Source organism: Centroberyx affinis, unplaced genomic scaffold (genome assembly GCF_046629955.1).
Source record: "Centroberyx affinis isolate AG114_WGS23_722 - 3 ecotype Tasmania unplaced genomic scaffold, CSIRO-AGI_Caff_v1 ptg007599l_1, whole genome shotgun sequence".
Lineage (NCBI taxonomy): Eukaryota > Metazoa > Chordata > Actinopteri > Beryciformes > Berycidae > Centroberyx > Centroberyx affinis.
Genome location: NW_027283834.1, coordinates 1 through 20,874, shown reverse-complemented (window position 1 = coordinate 20,874; position 20,874 = coordinate 1). Strand labels below are relative to the sequence as shown.

The 20,874-nt window shown below is 41.3% G+C and overlaps 1 protein-coding gene across 1 annotated transcript; it reads left to right on the top strand.

Moving 5' to 3' along the window:
* Positions 1-1,119: 1,119 nt before the first annotated feature.
* LOC139639732 (hexokinase-1-like) lies at positions 1,120-20,617 on the top strand (the record flags this gene model as incomplete). Its single annotated transcript, XM_071513881.1, has 10 exons — positions 1,120-1,522; positions 4,981-5,143; positions 12,156-12,304; positions 14,298-14,417; positions 15,493-15,588; positions 16,033-16,132; positions 16,921-17,104; positions 18,135-18,290; positions 19,283-19,516; positions 20,313-20,617. Coding segments are annotated over exons 1-10 (1,570 nt in total), but the record flags the coding sequence as incomplete, so codon positions are not given.
* Between the last annotated feature and the right edge of the window lie 257 nt (positions 20,618-20,874).

Here is a 20,874-nt window from a genome sequence, read left to right as displayed (position 1 = left end):
TTTGCTCCGAATGAAATGTTTTATTGTCACGATTCATCTCGTAGTTGGTTGGCTTGGTTCCAGGCTTAAAACTCTTTATATAAGGATTTTCTGAAACGTTAATGGAGGAATGAATGGGAAATTCACTTCCTGGAACCGGAGCCGTTCAAAAGTGGGCGGTCACTGAGCTCTATTGTGACCAGTAGATTCACCGCATTTTCCCGAATTAAACTCTGGTGTCAGGTCTAGTCACAAAAGCAACAATAAACCTTTTCCTCTCTGGTCTCTTTGGTTTCCTTTGGTATAAAGCATCACAGACCGGCCAGGTTGGTAAACAGTTTACTGACGTCGCCTTACAGGATTTCTGCAATTTTTTAAAGAGTTAGCGCTCCCTGCAATTTAGAGCTGCCAACATGCAAAGTTGCCTAGCATAGCTTTAAGTTGACAGCAGTTGTTATGGGAGGGGAGAGTGTTAGTTGTGTCAGGGAGTCGACCCGGCGGTGAAAAGCCTGTTCCTCTCCTCTAACTTCTAGTCTGCTGCTTCATATCTGCAGAGCTGCAGGGGAAAAAGGCCGGAGGGTTTTCAGCTTGTATCTGCTGGCCTTCAGTCACTCATCTGTCTGCCGCTGATGCTGATAGTGATGCAGTATAGAGAGAGGGATGATGACATCATCATGTGACTGTCCCACTCCCCCCCCCCCTCCCTCCCTCTCCTGCACGTCCACCCCTGGGTGCCGTGGAAACGTGTGAGACGTGCCGGCCGGGGGAGTCACTCCCTCTGCCTCAGAGGGGCGTGTTATCAGCAGAGCCAGCTTCCTGCTTTATCTCCCCACACCCCCCCCCCCCTCCCTCTGTCCTCCTGCTCTTTCCTCTGCTGGTGAAGAAGAGCCCACTCACCACCCCCCCTCCCCTCCCCTCCCTCCCTCCCTCCCTTCTCCTTCTTCTTCTCCTCCTCCCTCACATCCCCTCCCTCCCTTGGCAGCCCCCGGCTCAGCCAATCAGAGCGCACGGTGGGGGCAGGGCAAAGCAAACCACCATTCCAGTGCAGAGCTGCTGCATCTCCCCAGAGCTAACGGGGAGCTAGCAGCACAGAGGAGGAGACACAGTCAAACCCTGCCTCTCCCTCTCTCTCTCTCTGTGTGTGTGTGTGTGTGTGTGTGTATGTGTACGAGTGTGTATGTGTGCGTCCGCAGAGTCGCAGACTAGCAGCCACGGCCACTGCTGCACTCTTGTTTCAGCAGCAGACTTTTTCAGCTCGTCTTGCAGCGGCCCCCCTGAAAGAGGCAGCTTAGGCCTGCTGCTTTTTTCCCCCCCCTCCCTACTTCAAGGATAAAAGGGATCAGCCGAGAGAGCAGGAGAGAGAGAGAGCAGGAGAGAGAGAGAGAGAGAGAGAGAGAGCGGACGGCAGCCTAGCTTTCCCTCCTTTTCCACTCTCTGACACCCTCGCTCGCTGACAGCTCCTGGCGGACGTGCGGGCAGGATGATAGCCGCTCAGCTTCTGGCCTACTACTTCACCGAGTTGAAGGATGATCAACTCAAAAAGGTGAGTGAGAGCGGGTTTAAAGCTGCACCCACGGCCCTCTGCAGTGGGAGAGTTGTGTAATGTCAGAGCCCGGCGGACAGCCATGGACACCGGTTGATGGTGGTTGATGCGTGTCAGTATTACACCGCCTGCGGGGCGTATCGGGCTGGGAGAGGAGGATGCAGCATTTGGGCAGCAGGGGGAGGAGGGGGCGGTGGGGGGTGAGGGGGGGTTAGACGGAGGCCATGATGCACTCTAATTTGAATTTGATGCCGTTACTATCTGACCGAGGCTCGGCACTCTTTGGTGGATGTCCTTGAGAAGGGCTGTGGCTGTGGCTGTGGCTGAGGCTGTGGCTGTGGCCCGGGGGGGTTGGTGGCGGTGGTGCGGGCAGACCCTCGTTAACGACTGTTTCCGGGGTGTCAGTTGCCGGGGGGCGTCTGAAGCAGACAGGTGTCAGTGAAGGGGCTGCTGGGAAAAGTCGTGAGCTCCGTGTCCTCCTCCCTCCTCCGCTGCCTCATTCCACTCTCTCTCTCTCATCCTCTCTCTCTCTCTCTCTCTCTCCTGTCTCTCCTCTTCTCATCCCAATGCACAAACTGTTATACTGTCCAACCCCACCTACCCCCCCCCCCCCCCCCCTTCTCTCTCCCCTCATTCTGAGCCAACACAAATCAATCCACTCGATAACGGCATAAACTCGTTAGCGAAACCCGACACTGGGCTCGGCTCGGCCTCGGGTCCGGCACAGACCTGTGATGAGCCGCCAACCGGGCTGACAGGCCGGGGAGATGCTGGGGTGGGGGGGGGGGGCTCAGCGGTGACAGAGGGGCTTCAGCCTGGATGGAGTGGGAGATGGGATCGGTGATGTCATGCGTGACGTCGCAGTGCAGCGTGCGCACGTAGTACGCTCCGGTTCACTACTGGAACCAATGACACAGAGGTGAAAATGTTAAGGTTCCTTGAAAGGAAAGGAATCCTTTAGATTGGCACACTTAACGCTATATTAAGAGATACAGTCACATACAGCAGCTGTCCAAATAACTATACATGAATACTTTGTCATTAAATTGTGGTAATAGTCAAAGATGGCCGTTGCAATGAGATTTTACAATGCAATATCAGAATATTAAAAAATTCTGTTATTAAATGGCACGTGACACTTGACATACTCCCTCAAAAGGAAGACGAAGAATAAAGACAGGAATATAAAAAAGGAGTGGTAACACCTTAGATTAGGGAACACATATTCAGTATAAATAAGTTGCTTATTAACATGCATATTAGTAGTGTATTGATTCATTATTAGTCATTACAAACCACTTATTAGCACCTTATTCTGCACTATTGTATTCTAAAAGTAAACCCCATAAACTATGGCTTTTCCCTCAGTAATCTCCTAATTAGTGCCTACAGCAGTCAGTAAGGAAGTTGTTGCACATGAATCAGTCTGCTTTGCTCAGTCTGGGGCTTATAAGGTGCCAGTATCACATAGTATTGAGATAAATTATTAAACTCTTGAGGGAAAACCCATAGTTAATAGTTAATATGTGTTCCCTAATCTAAAGTGTTACCTAAGGAGGAATAATATGCCTCCCAGTGTTTCTTGGTAGCTACACTTCATCCATCACTCAACAGTAAAGTTATCCTGATCACAGCTGGACACTCAGACAGAGTACTAAGGCTTTTGGCCTTTGTCATGTATAGCAGTGGTTCTCAACATGGGGTCCGGGGACCACCAGGGGTCCTTGAGGGGGTTCCAGGGGGTCCCCAGCAAACGTATGAATTGTTAAACTTCAGCATTATTTAATTTGGAAGAAGTTAACACAATTAGAAAATGTATCAGAATGACTGTTCTGATCATAGTTTCTCTGTTATCTCTCTACCTACAATACAGATAGTCATGGAATTCTGGACAAAATCATAAAAATATTCTCAGATTTGGGTCCAAGAGACAAAATCTCATCAAATGGGGGTCTGTGGCTCTAATGTGGACTAAATTAGGGTCCTTGATATAAAAAAGTCAGCAGGTCTTTTTCAGGAGACATTTTGGCAGAAGATGTCGATGCCACTCAGAGCAGCTTGATGACACAGTCATCTGTGGACTGCACTCCATGGCACAGAATGGATTTGTGAACTTTAGCGTGTGCCATGGCACGCACTGTGATTATGTAACTGTAAGAGTGGACGTCCATTTCAAATCCCCCTGGCAAACCTGACATTAATTGGGTGTTATACTCTACTAGGGCTGGGTGATAATTCAATATTATCGTTTATCGTCTTTCAGTGAAATCATATTGTGATGATATGAAGATATTTTAATATCGTGACACACATTTCCGCTGTCTAAATTGATGATGACAAGCAAATTTTACTTAAAAACTCTCATAAAATGAGGTATGGTAGGAATATTATTTGAATATTTCTTTCTTTTGTTTGATATCACACCTAACATCACCATTCGGTTCAATGAGATGAACATTAATTTGATTATTTAATGTGATTTTGCATACATGAACCATATCATGATATATATTGATATGGAGAAAAATCCTTATGATTATCCTGATATTGATTTCAACCATATCGCCCAGCCCTATACTCTACTATAACAATTACACTGCACTATCACGTTATATAGCGCTTTAAAAAAAAACAAAAAAACAAGTTTGTACCAAAGCACTTCACAGAGATTGGTTAAAAATAAAATAAGTAGACATGCACATGGACACACACACACACACACACACATATACACACACAGTCATGAGTACACATACAGTACATCCACAAACACCTGACCAATCAAAATAAAAGCTAGGGAGTAAAAGTATGTGAACAGCTAGAATGGATTATTATGCTGCTAAATACAGTATATTTACATATATATTGTATTTTTAGAAGGACACTGCATTCAACCACAAGGACATATTGAAAGTAGCTGCATGTTGTGTTGTATTACAGCTGCTTTGGCTAGTGTGAACTAGTTTCCATCATCCATTCATGGTGCAGGGGGGAGCGGCTCTTGCTCAGTGGCTCTTCAGCAGTTTTAGGTCATTTGTGTAAAAGGAATCAATTCATCGACCTTTAAACTACCAGGCAGCCTCCCTAAAAGCATCTCCCAACATGCCTCTGATACAATAGCTTTGCAAATTTTTTTTTTTTCCACACCAAAGAATGACTCAAATATTCCCTCACCCCACTTTATCATCTCCTGGTTCTCAAATCTTTGTTTTTATGCTTTTATGTAAAGCCCTTTGTTAACTCTGCTTTTAGATAAGGGCAATGGAAATTAAGTTTATTGTTATTATTATCATTTTGTTGGATTAGATATTTGGCGTGCAGCATGATTTTAGCATTCCCAAACACCATGTCATTGCCTCCTGCGTTGGTCCTTAAATCAGTGATTTGTTACATAAGGTGATTGATTGGTATCTCTGCATGACATGATAATATTCTGTGTCTCATGTCCCGGTCCTCAGATCGATAAGTACCTGTACTCCATGCGTTTCTCGGACGAGACGCTGAAGGACATCATGAACCGGTTCCGCAGGGAGATGGAGAACGGGCTCGGCCGCGACACCAACCCCACCGCCACCGTCAAGATGCTGCCCACCTTCGTCCGGTCCATCCCCGACGGATCAGGTAGAGCGAGCGTGAGCAAATCCCAGGGCAAAACACACAGATCAACAGGTTAACTGAGCGTGTCTGTTCAACGTGTTCATCACAACTGGGCGGGAAAATTACTTCACACAAATGCTGGTGGATTTTATCTGTGGCTGTTAAATTAGTCTGATCTACCAGCCACTAAAGCAGGTCACCAGCCATCATTTGGAAGTCAGTTCTGTTCTGTTCTCCAGTTGGAAAGTTAAATAGTAAGTAGTTTCAAGAGTGAAACGTGAGACGCCGCGGCCCGGCGGCTACAGGTAGGGAAAACTCTCTGGTAATAAACAATGACAACCGCTCAACCGCTTTGAAAAAAACACTTTGTTAGTCTATTATTTCTTACAAAAATGATAATGAGTGAACCTTTGTGACGCCACAAAGTTACGGAAGTCCAAACGGTTCGTTTAGAGGCTCGCTTTTAATAGTTCATTTTTTTAATAGTTTTATTGATTTATTCTTTTATCTACTCCCTTTTACATGTGTTTTATCTTTGTTTTTATGGTTTTATTGGTTTTAACTATTATTTACTTCTTTTATTTGATATATTCAACATATTTTTGCTTCGCTTATCCGTTGTTGTGTTTTAGTGTAATTGTTATTCTTCTTGTCTCTTATTTTTATGTAAAGCACTTTGTAACTTTGCTTAGAAAAGTGCTATATAAATAAATTATTATTATCATTATTATTATTATTATTATTTGTAATTCCTGGTATACTGTAAGATAAAATAGGAAAACTTCAAACTTCCTTCAGCAAATAGTAACAGGATACCACAAAGAAAAATAGAATATACATATAGATAATAGTAAAACACTGTCATGTTTAACATACTCAATTGACAATTAACTCAATTGAATTCCACACTAGAACATATTAAATAGAAATGTATAGAAGAGAGTATGAAAAAACTATTGACTACAGCATTAAGCCAGTGTGCAAAACAGCAGTAGTAGCAGCTGTAGAAGTTACTGCCCGTATTTATTTTAACACATTAACACATTATTCCTAAATTCCCACCACAATATCTAATTGTGATTATTTTGACTGATATTGCAATTGCGATATGATTTGCGATATTAGAGGGAATGATCATTTTTACATCATTATTCTCATTTTCATTGAAAAACGTATTAAAATGATTATGGTGTGATTTTTGCGGGGATCTGTACCAAACAAAGATGTTTTCTTAAGTCTGTAGAATATGATGTGTAGGCCAGGACATCTCTGCAGCACGACAATATTTAATTTAAAATGGTATTTTGACACATTTCACCTTTAACAAATATTGCGCCTCCTGTGATTTGAAAATTGCAGTAGGCTATATTGCGATTTCGATAAAATTTTGATTAATTGTTCTGTTGCTGAATGCATCTCAGGACACGTTTGCTGTGTGCAGACTACAGTGTGATGTTTGATGTTCATACAGTCTTACATACTGTAAGCATGTTGAAGCACATCCTCTGCTCCATCCTGCCTCTGTATGTCCTATAAAAAATGTGCTGATGTGTTTAAAAGGTCAGTTCTGTGACGTTAGCTGTTTTGTGTGTGTGTGTGGCCTCTGTACTGGGACTCAGTAGGTCACTATTGTTTTGGCCCTGGAGCCAAACAGTCCGGCCTGACTGGGCCGTTGTCAGGTGAAAACCTCATGACACCAGTTTGGTGATTTTCCTGTTTTCACTTAAATTGAAGGATCACATCGGAGGCAATTTTATTACCGCTGAGCTTGTGAAACAATCTCAAAACCCATCGTAAAATTTCATGGTCATCAATCTCAGAATATTCCTGGTAATCTCTGTTCCTGACAATTGCAATATATTATGTTATGGTTATGACTGCACCTGGTTTATCATGGATGAAATTAAGTTCGGCAGGGTGGATGGAAAAGATAGTTTTCTACTTTTATAGGAAATATTCTGTCTAGGAGTTACAATATGGTTTGACTTTGAAACAATAAGAGAAGTTACAGTTTAAATACTACATATATTTTCAGTATTTTCAATACTTGAGAGCAAGAAAATATATCAAAGCATTTGCTATGATACAGGTCATTATAAAAACCACAAGAGGTAGTGTGAACAGCTCCGAGAGTCACAACAGATAATAACAATAATGATAATAGATAAGTAAAATAAATGGACATAAATAGGCATAAAAAATGTGTGATGTTTTCTTTCAATTGAACAGAAATCATTCACAACAGTTTGTCTATTAAAGAGATGGAGAAGCTAAACTTAAGTTACATTTTCAGTTGTACAGTTTCAGTTCAGAGCCACATTTCCACTGTCAACTGAAACATCTTCCCCAATATTGTCTGTGCAGATAATATTGTCAGGCAAAACAATAAGACAAGATTGATATGCTGAAGGTCCTTCAGGCTGAACAGCTGTGACAGTCACTTCAGCCAATGTCAAGATGTTTGCTCCTCTCACACTGGCTTCTCCCTGTTAGTAAACACTTCCTGTGCACAGAAATAACACAAAATGCCTGTCAGACACGCCGAGGCCCAACAAGGCCAGTGGAGAGGAACGGTACCACAGAGCCAGGACTCACTGCCCCGACTCCTGCCACCCCTCACTTTATAAATAGCCTCAGGTTTCAGCCACTAGACATGAGCTGCAGGGAGGAGGGGTGGGAGGGGTGGGAGGGGAGGGGAGGGGGAGGCTGGGGGTCAAGCAAAGGGCAGAGTTGAGGCCATGGCGACAGTTGAAACTGATAAACATTTGAAATCCAGATCAGTTACGATAAACACGACAGGAAGGACGACAACAGCGACCAAGAGCAGCAGAAAACCTCCATCTCCTCCACTGTAAGCTGCAGGTTCAGCAGCAGGTGAACTAATCCTTCCAGGCAGAGTGACATTATAAAAGAGTCTCCACTGAACATGAGAATATAAAAATAATCACGGCTGAACTGCTCCGACGCTGCAGGGGGGATCATGTCAGCTCACAGCGTACGGCACTGTGTCCCTTACAGTGTAATAAAAACGAATGAAAACTAATTAAATATAAGAAATGGAAACACAGACACAGGCTCTTCACATGGTACATTCTTCATCTTAACCCTGGTTTAACTGCCCCTTTAACCCTGGGTAACTTGTCTTTTTTTACTTTTTCTAATTCTATAGTAGATTATTACCAATTTTAACTCTGAGTTAGCTGGTCCTGCTGTGGCTTTTGGGGGTTATCCCTTGAAAACTGAGTAACCCCAGAGTATGACACTGGGTTAAACTTCAGAATGAGAACCACAGTTTCATTGTCCAACCATGCAGCGTCTTCAACTAAATTCATCTCTGTGTATTTTTGTCCCTGATTTTTGTTGTGGTGGCTAATGGATGACGAGACTTGTGTTTAAAGAACTAAAGATACTGCAACTGCTTATAGTTAATCCTGTTCATAATCCCTGCCATAGATGAAGCCTGGCTTTAGACAAAATTATTCTTAATAGGATAAGATAAGATTGCACTTTATTGATCCCCTCGGGGAAATTCAGCTGTCACCGCAGCAATTGGCAAAGGTAATAAGAATCATACAGGGAAGGTAATAGGAAACGTATTACCAATAATAATAATAATAATCATCATCATCAAGGTCCCTCTGTTAGTACAAGTCTAGGTTTAATAAATGTTGATGAAACTATCCCACAAAATACTGCAAACCCAACATGTATATAATAACAATAACAATAATAAATAATGGGTCACTAAGTTAAGGGTTAGTTAATGCTTAATAAGCATTAACTAACCCTTAATTAACAGTTAACTAATGTGTCTGGTAATCATTTACTAATGGTGTTCATGTTAACTAAGGTATTAATTTATACATTAGTTAACATGAACACCATTAGTAAATTACACATTAGTTAACTGTTAATTAAGGGTTAGTTAATGCTTATTAAGCATTAAGTGCTTATTAAGCATTAACTAACCCTTAACTTAGTGACCCTTATTGTAAAGTGTTACTGACAGAGGCTATAAATTGGATGTATGCTCTGCAGCAAATCAGTAACACTTCTATATGTCAAAGCCGGTCACATCTCATTCCAGCCAGGTCAAGGGGATAAATAGCGTGATGCAGTAAACACTACAGTCATGGCGGTGCTAAATGAAGAACATTGTTCTGTCCTGTGGCAGGACGGCCTGCCAGTCACACAGACTGTCCTGCTACGGAAAGGTCACACGTCTGACCAGCCATGTGTTCTGCTGAAGCCTCCTGGAGCAAGACACTGAAACTAGAGCTGGGCGATATGGTTGAAATCAATATCATGATAATCAGAAGGATTTTTTTTCTAATTCGATATGTATATCACGATATGACTCACGTATGCAAAATCACGTTAAATAATCAAATTAATGTTCATCCCATTGAACCGATTGGTAATGAAATTTTCAAATAATATTCCTGCCATAACTTTGTCAGATGTTTTAAATAAAATGTGCTTGTTATCACGAGTTTAGACAGCAGAACTGTGTGTCATGAGATCCCAAAATCACCATAACATCGATATGATTCCACTGAAAGACAACAAATGATAATATTGAATTATCGCCCGGCCCTAACTGAAACTCCAGATAAGAGTGTCAGTTAAATGCCTAAAAGGTAAATGAAAAATTTCACTCCAAAATGAGATACTCACCACTCAAAAAAATGTACAGTTACTCGTAAACAATGTCTGCTAGCTAGAAAATAAAATTCACCACTGAATATTGGAAATGATTAGCTATCTTCTAGGGATGGGACGATCTGCTTACCTCCTGATACGATTCGATACGCAATATGTGGTTCACGATTCAATACAACCACGATACAATGTAATAAATAAAAATTCAGTGACAACAAAGTCTGACTGTGCAGAATTATGTTTATTTCGATGCCAATGGCTGCTAGAATGTAAACAACAATTTAAAAATGTCATTACAAAGTGACAATAATATAATTTGGATGGAGAGCTTGTGAAACTGTGATGGTAAAGAGTCTCATTTGTGATTACTACAGCAGAATAACATGGAGCTGATATCACCATTCATGATATACTGAATTTCAATATATTGTCCTATCCCTACTATCTTCATACCCTATAGCTTACAAATTAGTGACATTTGAGGGCATGTGATCATCTGTAGTTTTGAAACAGTCAGAAATGTACAACAGGGGCCAATTGCATAAAGATAGACCTGGTCTTAGACTTAAATGTGACCTTAAGTCAAACTTGCTATAGACACTTATATTTACCCGTTCCTACAACTTCTTGATTGTTGTAGATCTCTAATGTGTTGTTCCTGTCTCGTTCTCTTCTTCAGGTCTTTCCAAAAAACAGAGATTTGCCGTCTTTTATGAAACAGCTTCAGTATTTAAACTTCCCACTCACAGTTAGGCCGACTTGTTGCCATAACAACAAAGTTCTTAACTCAAGATTAGCCAGGGGGAAGGTGGCTAACTTTCCTACCTCAAAATAAGTCAGTCATAATATTTAAGTAACAGACAGTCTTAATTAGCCTAGTCCAGCCTGAGAATCTAAGACCAGTCTAAGGCTTAGACTAGTCTTAAACAGTGGTGGAAAGTAACTAACTACATTTACTCAAGTACTGTACTTAAGTACAATTTTGGGGTACTTGTACTTTACTTGAGTATTTCCATTTTCTGCTAATTTATACTTCTACTCCACTACAATTCAGAGGCAAATATTGTACTTTTTACTCCACTACATTTATTTGATATCTTAAGTTACTAGTTACTTTAGCTTCACCTTTACCAGCTGCAAAATTAAAGTGATGTACACATTAATGCATCAATAATTATAATCCAATAATATGATATACATTATTCTGAAATGGGCCATTCTGCATAATGAGTACTTTTACTTTTGGTACTTTAAGTATATTTTGATGCTAATACTTTTGTACTTTTACTTAAGTAAAAATTTGAATGCAGGACTTTTACTTGTAACAGAGTATTTTTATACTGTGGTATTGTTACTTTTACTACAAGTACAAGATCTGAGTACTTCTTCCACCACTGGTCTTAAACTAGCTTTATGCAACCGGCCCCCAGGTAACAAGTTTCCAAAATGGACACAGAGTGTTTTGGAATGAAACGATCTGACGTTACGAAACAGCTTCTATCTCCGGAGCATGGACCTGCAGCTTGGCCTCCTGCCTGGACCCACGCTCCCGCTCAGCATCTGGCAGGCGGGCCGCTCCGCTCACAGAAAAGGGTTTTGTGGAATACGAGCTGCTGCAAGAGAGACCGGGATGCAGCTTGAAATTAGGTCATGTTGTTTTTGTTGTTGTTTTTATGTCTTTTTTATCTGCCTTCTCATCCCCTTCGGTTCCTGCGGGTTACGGCGTGCGTGCGCTCGTCTCTCTCGGGGGAAAACAGTTTCTAACTTTAGCCGTCGGTTTGTTGTTTTGTGTCTTTTACTTCAGAACAGCCGTAGATCTGGGGTCTAAAGATAGAAGATCTGCATTCTAATGATGGCATGTCGAGCTTGAAAATGAGTGTTAGCTAATGGTAACCCTCAAAGAAATAAAAAAAAATGACAAAAACTGTGAATAATCTGTGACATTTCTATAAAAATAAATGTCTATATTGCTGCTCTCTAACTCAACAGTGATCCAACCTATATCCAGTTCATAAATCTTCTCCACTGTCTGTTCTAACCAGCTGGTGTCTGGTTGCTCTTTCCAGGGAAAAATCCTCTGCCGCACAGGAAGTGATGCGTTTTATGTTTCCGGTTTGTTTGGAATAAACAGAAGAAGAAGAACTGGGTAGTTAGCATGAGCAGCGATAGCCACCATGGCTGAACAGACAGGGAAAAGAGAAACTCAAACTGCAGCAACACGGAAACCCAAGCTCCGCCCACACTGTTTGATTGACAGGTGATCTGTGGGAAGAGCAGTGCAGAAACACCACAGTGAGGCTGAGGGATGAAGATCTTGCAGATTCCCACTTTACATTCCACTGATGTTTCTCTGTATTCTCTCTCTCTCTGACAGAAAAGGGAGACTTCATCGCTCTGGACCTGGGGGGGTCCAACTTCCGGATCCTGCGTGTCAAGGTGACGCAGGACAAGAAGCAGCCGGTCCAAATGGAGAGCCAGGTCTACGAGACGCCTGATGACATCATCCACGGGAGCGGGACACGGGTAAAAACTTCAGTGTGACATTTATACGTGTGACGTCCTGTTGGGTTCGAATTCGGCTTCAGGACTGACTAGCATGTCATTCCCCTTTCTCTCTCCAATCTTTCATGTCTCTCTCCACTGTAAACTGTCTGATAAAGCAGATATGCCAAAAAATAACCCATACAAAATATAATTAAACTGCAGTGGTACCTCCTTATGTCCTTATGAGACCTGGGTCATATTTGAAAATACTTTCTTTTTGGTCTATTTTAGCCTTCTTGGGTGCGTAAAAACTGTAAAAACATACCAGACTCTATCTGAATTGTCCTGGGGCCAGTTGCATAAAGCTAGTTTAAGACTAGTCTAAGGTCTTAGATTCTCAGGTTGGACTCGGCTAATTAAGACTGTCTGTTACTTAAATATTACGACTGACTTATTTTGAGGTAGGAAAGATAGCCACCTTCCCCCCCGGCTAATCTTGAGTTAAGAACTTTGTTGTTATAGCAATGAGTCGGGCCTACCTGTCAGAGTGGGAAGTTTAAATACTGAAGCTGTTTAAGAAAAGATGGCAAATCTCTGGTTTTTGGAAAGAGCCTGAAGAAGAGAGAGGGTCTATAGAGACAGAAACAAGCTGTTAGAGATCTACAACAATCAAGAAGTAGTAGGAACAGGTAAATATAAGTATCTATAGCAAGTTAGACTTAAGGTCACATTAAAGTCTAAGACTAGGTCTATCTTTATGCAACTGGCCCCTGATGTTGTAATTCCGAACCGTGAACACTCGGAAAAGTAATATTTGGAATAAGATACTCGATTGTTTTTTCCATTGCAAAGTACTTCCTGTTTTTGTCTGCCCTCAATACAAAGCCCGGTGGTTTTTAAGGATCGATCGGTTGTAAAATCGGCTCCTGAACAACACTGAGACTAATGAGAGTGACGTCAGGCCTCGGGCCGCACGCTGACCCCCTCTGAACCCCAGCAGAACAGCCGGCAGGCGCACCGTAACACGATAACCAAAACATCAGGCTGTCTGAGACGGTGTGATTGGTTTAGAGCGCGGCACACAAAAGAAAAGACCAGAGACAGATGCTGATTAATGAAAAGTAGAGGGGACAGCTGGACAGAAAAGTAACGCGATCTACGAGCAGGATTCCCGATGACAAGGTTTATTGTGATTTGGTTAAACGTAAACATTATGAATCCAATGCACTTCAGCCAACAGCCTTCATCTGGGTGACATTCACAATACAAGTTCCTGTATGGATTGTTTACCAAATGTAGCCGAATTCTTCTGTTTGTTCAGTTCACTGTTTTGTAAGCACCTTGGGAGAACTGAGAACTTCTATTTCCTTATTAAATGCAAATATTTGATATTTTTATGTAGTAATACACTACCAGTCAACAGTCTGGACTAGGGCTGGGCAATATAACGATATTATATCGATATCGTGATATGAGACTAGATATCGTCTTAGATTTTGGATATCGTAATATCGTGATATGGCATAAGTGTTGTCTTTTTGCTGGTTTTAAAGGCTGTATTACAGTAAAGTGTTTAGTTGTCAGACAGTTTTTAGACAGTTGTCAGTTAGACAGATGAGTTTCTTAGACAGATATAAATAGTGAAGTTGATCCTATGTATGAATTTCTTTCCAAAGCCTTTGTCTTTCCATCAAGGCAAAGGGCGGCTACTTTAAAGAATCGAAAATATAAGATAGTTTTGATTTGTTTTTTTTGGTCGCTGCATGATTCCATTTGTGTTATTTCATAGTTTTGATGTCTTTACTGTTATTCTAAAATGTGGAAAATAGTAAAAATAAAGAAAAATGTGGTTGACTGGTAGTGTAGTTGTGAAGGATTATCAAAGAAGTACAATGTTTTTATCAGTTAATGGCGAAACAATCTCCTAAACTTCTAATAACACTTTACAAATGTATGTTAATGTGATGTTGGTCAAGAGTTTTGGTGTGTTCCTCTTCCCTTCCACAGTGTAAAGTCTGTTTTCTGCCCACAGCTCTTCGACCATGTCGCAGACTGTCTGGGCGACTTCATGGAGAAGCAAAGCATCAAGGACAAAAAGCTTCCTGTAGGATTCACCTTCTCCTTCCCCTGCGCCCAGTCCAAACTGAATGAGGTTCGCACTTTAAAAACTATATTACATCATGTGTATGTATAACTGTGCCAAAATCAACTTTCAGGGTCGTATTCTGCAAAAGTAGATACTTCGTAATACTTTCTTTAAGTTTTTTCTTTTTTTTGAGTGATGGGTTCCCGAGATCAAGGATAATGAAATTCTGTGACATCATCAAACCGCATTACCTGAGACGGTCGAGAGAAAATTTAATTTAATTCAGTCATTTTCTCATCCTTACGGAAGCCGAGAACGGCCGTGCTTGCAATTATTTTTTTTAATGCCGTTATCTCGAGATCACGAGTCAATTATCTTGTGATCTCGAGAAAATGAGCTTTGTTATCTCGAGATAATGAGATAATCAACCCGTTATCACGAGAAAACAAAATGTCGTTTCCTCTTATTACTTATAATGTTTATCAGAGATCAGGAGTGCCATGCCAGCATACATAGATGTTGTCTTGACAACTGTAGCAACTGATTTAAGGGGAAAATGTCAGAGCAAGGAGTATTGATTATTGATCAGCGCATTAGACTGTACTTCAATCAAGGTCTAACACAGGCAGAAATTGCATTGTGTCCTGTTTTCTCGAGATAACGAGATAAATTAATCCGTTATCTCAAGAAAACGAGCTTTGTTATCTCAAGATCACAAGATAATTAACTTGTGATCTCGAGATAACGGCATTAAAAAAATAATTGCAAGCACGGCCGTTCTCGGCTTCCGTACATCCTTGTATTAAATGTCTACATTTTTTCATAATTTTAGAAGCTTAATATAATCATGAGAACATTACAGACCCAAAATTTTGCCTTGATGCATTTTCCTTGATTTTGGGAACTCAAAACTCATAAAAAAAAGAAAAAAAAATCTGGGGAATTTTTTTTACTTTTGCCTAAAAGTTAAATATGATGGAATTGTCCCTAAAATGTGTTTTGGTGTAAGTGTTAGTGTTAGAAACGTGTTGTCTGGAGACTGAAGCTGTGGCTGGAATATCAATGGACAGAAATCTCCGAGCAGCCAAGTCTGTGTGACTGTAACTCAGAGTTTGGCCTTATAAAAGAGTTTGTTTTCCAGGCCGTCTTAGTGACATGGACAAAGAAGTTTAAGGCCAGTGGAGTGGAAGGGATGGATGTGGTGAAGCTTCTGAACAAGGCAATCAAGAAACGAGGGGTGAGGTTTTTTTTTTTTTTTTTAACTAGTTTACTAACATATGTGATACATACATGTCCAGCAGCTACATTCACTATTTTACTAGTCAAAAGATGGCACCGGTGTATGGTGACATGGTGCTGTATCCATATTCATTTTTCCTTTTTTTTAATTTTTTATTATTTTTCATGTATTCTATGTATTTTATGTATTTTGTGTATGGTCTACCATCTTAGGAGTCGCACTGAGGCAAATCAAACTTGTTGACAAGGAAATAAATTATCTTGAATCAAATGTATTTTTAAGAATAGAAAATGACCTTTGCACAATGATGGGCTACTTATCAAAATAGCTGGTAGAGGAGAGAAACTTACCAGCCAAAGTCACAATGTGCCAGCTTTTTCTTGGTGGCTAGTAATCAAATTTTGGGCCTTTTTAGAGTTAAAAATCATCTTGTGTTTTCAGGACTACGAGGCGGACATCATGGCTGTGGTGAACGACACAGTCGGCACCATGATGACCTGCGGATTTGACGACCAGCGCTGTGAAGTGGGAATCATCATAGGTAAAAACAAAGATTGGAAGGGGAAATAATAGTAAAAAAATAAATTATACGTAGTAATTAAATAAGATAATCATCCTCATCAAGGAAGAAGTTACTTGCATAGAAAATACAAAATTCAAGGACAGATTGTTTTAAGATGATCGTTGATTTGGGCAAAAAGCAAACTCATTCAGCATCATGTCTGGGAATATAACCCCCTAACCCTGCCATTATTACTACCATGTAGAGGTGTGACCAAGTCAACTCTGCTCGAGTCCCAAGTCAGTCTCAAATCTTGAGGCACAAGTCTCAAGTCAAGTCTCAAGTCTAAATGTAGAACAGCAAGTCAAGTCAGAACAAATCAAGAGTCCAGTATCAATTTAACATCTTAAAGAAAACTAAATATCTAGCACTTTTCAATGCAATATGGTTTTAATAGGATAAAAACTTGGTAAGAGCATCATGAGTTTGATTTCTATAATCAGTTTCAACTTCAATAAATGCAATCATTCCATACAAATTCAGAAAACAGAATTTAAATTCAGTCGTCTGCTGGAACAAATCTCATCACTTTCAATCTGAGTCATTTACACAAACACAAGATCTCAAGTCAAGACTTTAGAAACCTTTTCAAGTCATCAGAGTACAAGTCAGAGTCGAGTCCCAAGTCACCAGAACCCAAGTCAAGTCTCAAGTTTTCTCTTCATGCATCAAGTCAAGTCTCAGGTAACTAAAACTGTGACTCGAGTCTGACCTCAGCCACCCAGGAGCAGCAGTCTCAGGTGTCACGTGTCTCTGAACCCCCACAGGAACGGGAACCAACGCCTCCTACATGGAGGAGCTGCGCCACATCGACCTGGTGGAGGGAGACGAGGGCCGGATGTGCGTGAACACGGAGTGGGGCGCCTTCGGGGACGACGGCTCGCTGGAGGACCTCCGCACAGAGTTCGACCGCGAGATCGACAGGGGCTCCATCAACCCGGGACGGCAGCTGTGAGAGTTTTTTTTTTTTAACCTAACCTTTATTTATCCACAGAAGGGTTTTACTAAGCGAGCATGGCCCTGCTTCACAATCACACAGCAAAACACACTCACACCTGGGAGATTCCTCGGATCTGCTGACTGCCCATTTTCAACACCAAGATTTCCCTAAACCCCCCGATGGGTTCAGGGATTCACAAGGCTGCTTAAACTATGGGAAATAATTGGAAATATAGTTTTTTTTTTTTTAAACTTTGTTTATTGGGTTTTGCAAGAACATACAACTGTGCCATCAAAGCATTTTTAAAAAGTAAAAAGGTATATATTCCCTCTATAAAAAGACATTATAAAAAAGTGGCAATTGACATATTGCTAAACACCAATGCAGCTTACAAAGACTGAGAAAACTAAAATAACACAACCACAAACACAAATAAATGTAAGTTTATATAGAAATATAGTTTTATAGTTTTATATTCATGTACATTACCTTTCCTGTATTATTTTATTTTATTACCTCTTTTTTTATTATGTTTCCTGAACTCTACATCCTTGGCATTGTTCCGCCAATTGCTGCTGTGGCACCTGAATTTCCCCCCCGAGGATCAATAAAGTGCAATCTTATCTTTATCTTATTTTATCTCATCTTACCTTAAAGTAACAAGGGGCTACACAGAAGCTTCAGCTGGTTTCATCTAATCATGAACAAATAGTCACCATTTGAGAAAAGTGTCATCTACTCTTACAGAATAATTGATACCGCAAAAAAAAAATTGCAGTACTTTTAAAGAACATTAGGTAACGCAAGTGCTTTGTTGATAAACTTATTACACATTTACAGATTAGATACTTTTTTTCCCAAATGGACACACAGCATTTTAGAACAGAACTCTTGAAATTTCAACATTCTTCCTAGACATCGACACTGAATTGTGTGTATTATATTCTACTTGTGGGTCACTTAAGAGAGGATGACATGACTGATGCCTTCATGATCCGTACAGCATCACCTGACGATGCTGCTGTGTTTGTGTGCGGTCAGGTTTGAGAAGATGGCCAGTGGGATGTACATGGGAGAGCTGGTGCGGCTCATCCTGGTCAAGATGGCCAAAGAAGGCCTGCTGTTCGAGGGGCGGATCACCCCCGAGCTGCTGACCAAGGGAAAGATCGAAACAAAGCATGTTTCAGCCATCGAAAAGTGAGTGGGAGATTTTCCTCGTATGCTCTGAGGGTCTAAGGCTGGTGGAGTCGGTAGGTTAGGACAGTGGTTCTCAAAGTGGGGTCCTTGAGGGGGTTCCAAGGGGTCCCCAGCAAAAAGGGGAATAATTTATTTTCACTATAATTCCATCCATATGTAACACAATGACAGAATGTATGACTATTTTGGTCATGGTTTTCATACACTTTCTGTAATAAAACATCTAAAAGCAAAGATCTTATCAGATGGGGGACCCTTGGACAAAATCTTATCAAATGGGGGTCCGTAGTCTAATTTGTGTCAGTTTAGGCGTCCTTGACGTGAAAAAGTTTGAGAACCACTGGGTTAGGATATGTAGATTCGGTAGGCTGTTATCTCGCTAAAATCTGCTTTTGTGTGTCTTGTGCTCTCCCTGATGTTTGTTCTATGTCATTCTGTTCTATGGTTGATTGTTGATCAGTTAGATCTAGTTAGGCTTATTCTCTGTAAAGTCCTTTGAACCATGAACCGTGATAAAGAGCTGCAGAAATAAACTGGACTTGACTTGAGTGGGGAAAACTTACTGGTACTGTATAATACACAAGAGAAAAATGTGCATAAAGTTCTATGTACTGTATGATGCTGTTGTCTCACAAAACCATAAGTTTGCATAAAGTACGCATAGGATTATATATATACTGTATATACTGAATACCCGTTTTCAGCTTCATTAATTTTTGAAATTATAGAATGGGGTTTCAAGAGTTCAAGGGTCATGAAACTCACTCAACATAAAAATGACCGTTCCACTTTTAAATTTCTATTGTTTTTTGTTTTGTTTTGTTTAGAACTTCTGTTTATAACCCTGTTAAAATAATACAAATATTTTAACATATAAATGACCATGTAAACTTTAAACTCAAGAAAAAAACACCAAGATAGTAGGTACACTGCCTTTCTGCAACAGCGGGAATACCTTCTGTAATATACTGAGAAAGCACTTCCCGTTTCAGGAGCAAGGAGGGTCTGAAGAAGTGCATGGAGATCCTGACGAGGCTCGGCGTGGAGCCTTCGGACGAGGACTGCCTCGCCGTGCAGCACGTCTGCACCATCGTGTCCTTCCGCTCGGCAAACCTGATCGCCGCCACGCTGGGCGGGATCCTCGCCCGCCTGAAGGAGAACAAGGGAGTCGCTCGCCTTCGCACCACCGTGGGCATCGACGGGTCGCTCTACAAGATGCATCCGCAGTGAGTGTTTCACCAGATAAGACATTCACTGAAGGAAGAAGCGAGCAAGCAGGGGTGGAAAGAGGACTACAACATCCTAGTTCAGTGGTTCTCAGCGTCATGTCCGGGGACCACCAGGGGTCCTTGAGGGGGGTTCCAGGGGGTCCCCAGCAAATTGATGAATTGCTAAACTTCAGCATTATTTAATTTACAAGAAGTTAACCCAATTTGAGAATGTAGAAGAATGACTGTTTTGATCATAGTTTCTCTGTTATCTCTCTACCTACAATACTGAATTCTGGACAAAATCATGTCTGACAATAAAAACATTCTCAGATTTGGCTCAAATGGGGGTCCGGGGCCCAAATGTGGACTAAATTATGGGTCCTTGATATGTAAGGAGAAATATGAAAGAGATATGAAAGAGTTATGAAAAGGAGAAATTGACCTATGATTCACCAAACATACATAACTACATAACAAGTCTCTATCCTGTAACTTAATTCAAACCAGAAGAAGGAAGAGTTTCTGGAGAGTTAAACCGAATGCAGTGCATCCTGGGAAGTCTGCTAATAATAATGTGTTGAGTTTAGTGAATGCTTTATAAGGTGTTCTTTCAACTCATAATTTTAACTCATGATTTTAAGTCATGAAGCTCATAACTAGCACTTTTAAGTTGAAATTGACAAACACACCTATATACATTGCGTTAATGGATAAAGATGAGCTGATTTCTCTAAATTGCACTATGAGTTTTCACACTGTAGAGATTAAGCCTTTCTCAATAAGGACATCTTCTGGACTCTCCTCTGAACAGATACGCCCGCCGTCTCCACAAGACCGTGCGCCGCCTGGTGCCGGACTCCGACGTCCGCTTCCTGCTGTCGGAGAGCGGGAGCGCTAAAGGCGCCGCCATGGTGACGGCCGTGGCGTACCGGCTGGCCGACCAGGCGCGCCAGATCGAGCAGACGCTGGCGGAGTTCCGGCTGAGCAAGGGCCAGCTGCTGGAGGTGAAGAAGAGGATGCGGACGGAGATCGAAAGAGGCCTGGCGAAGGACAGCCACAAGGACGCCACGGTCAAAATGCTGCCCACCTTCGTCCGGAGCACGCCAGATGGAACAGGTGACAGGAGGGGGGAGGGGGGAGGGGGAGGGGGAGGGGGGGGGGGGGACAGATGGAGGGGAGGGAGGAGTGATGAAAAGATCTGATTTTCATGTTTGAGTCCTCTTGATGTTGTTCATTGCTGTCTTTCTATTTGTTTTTATCTCTTATATGTATATGTTGACTAGGGCTGCAACTAACGATTATTTTCATTGTCGATTAATCTGTCGATTATTTTCTCGATTAATCGATTAGTTGTTTGGTCTATAAAATGTCAG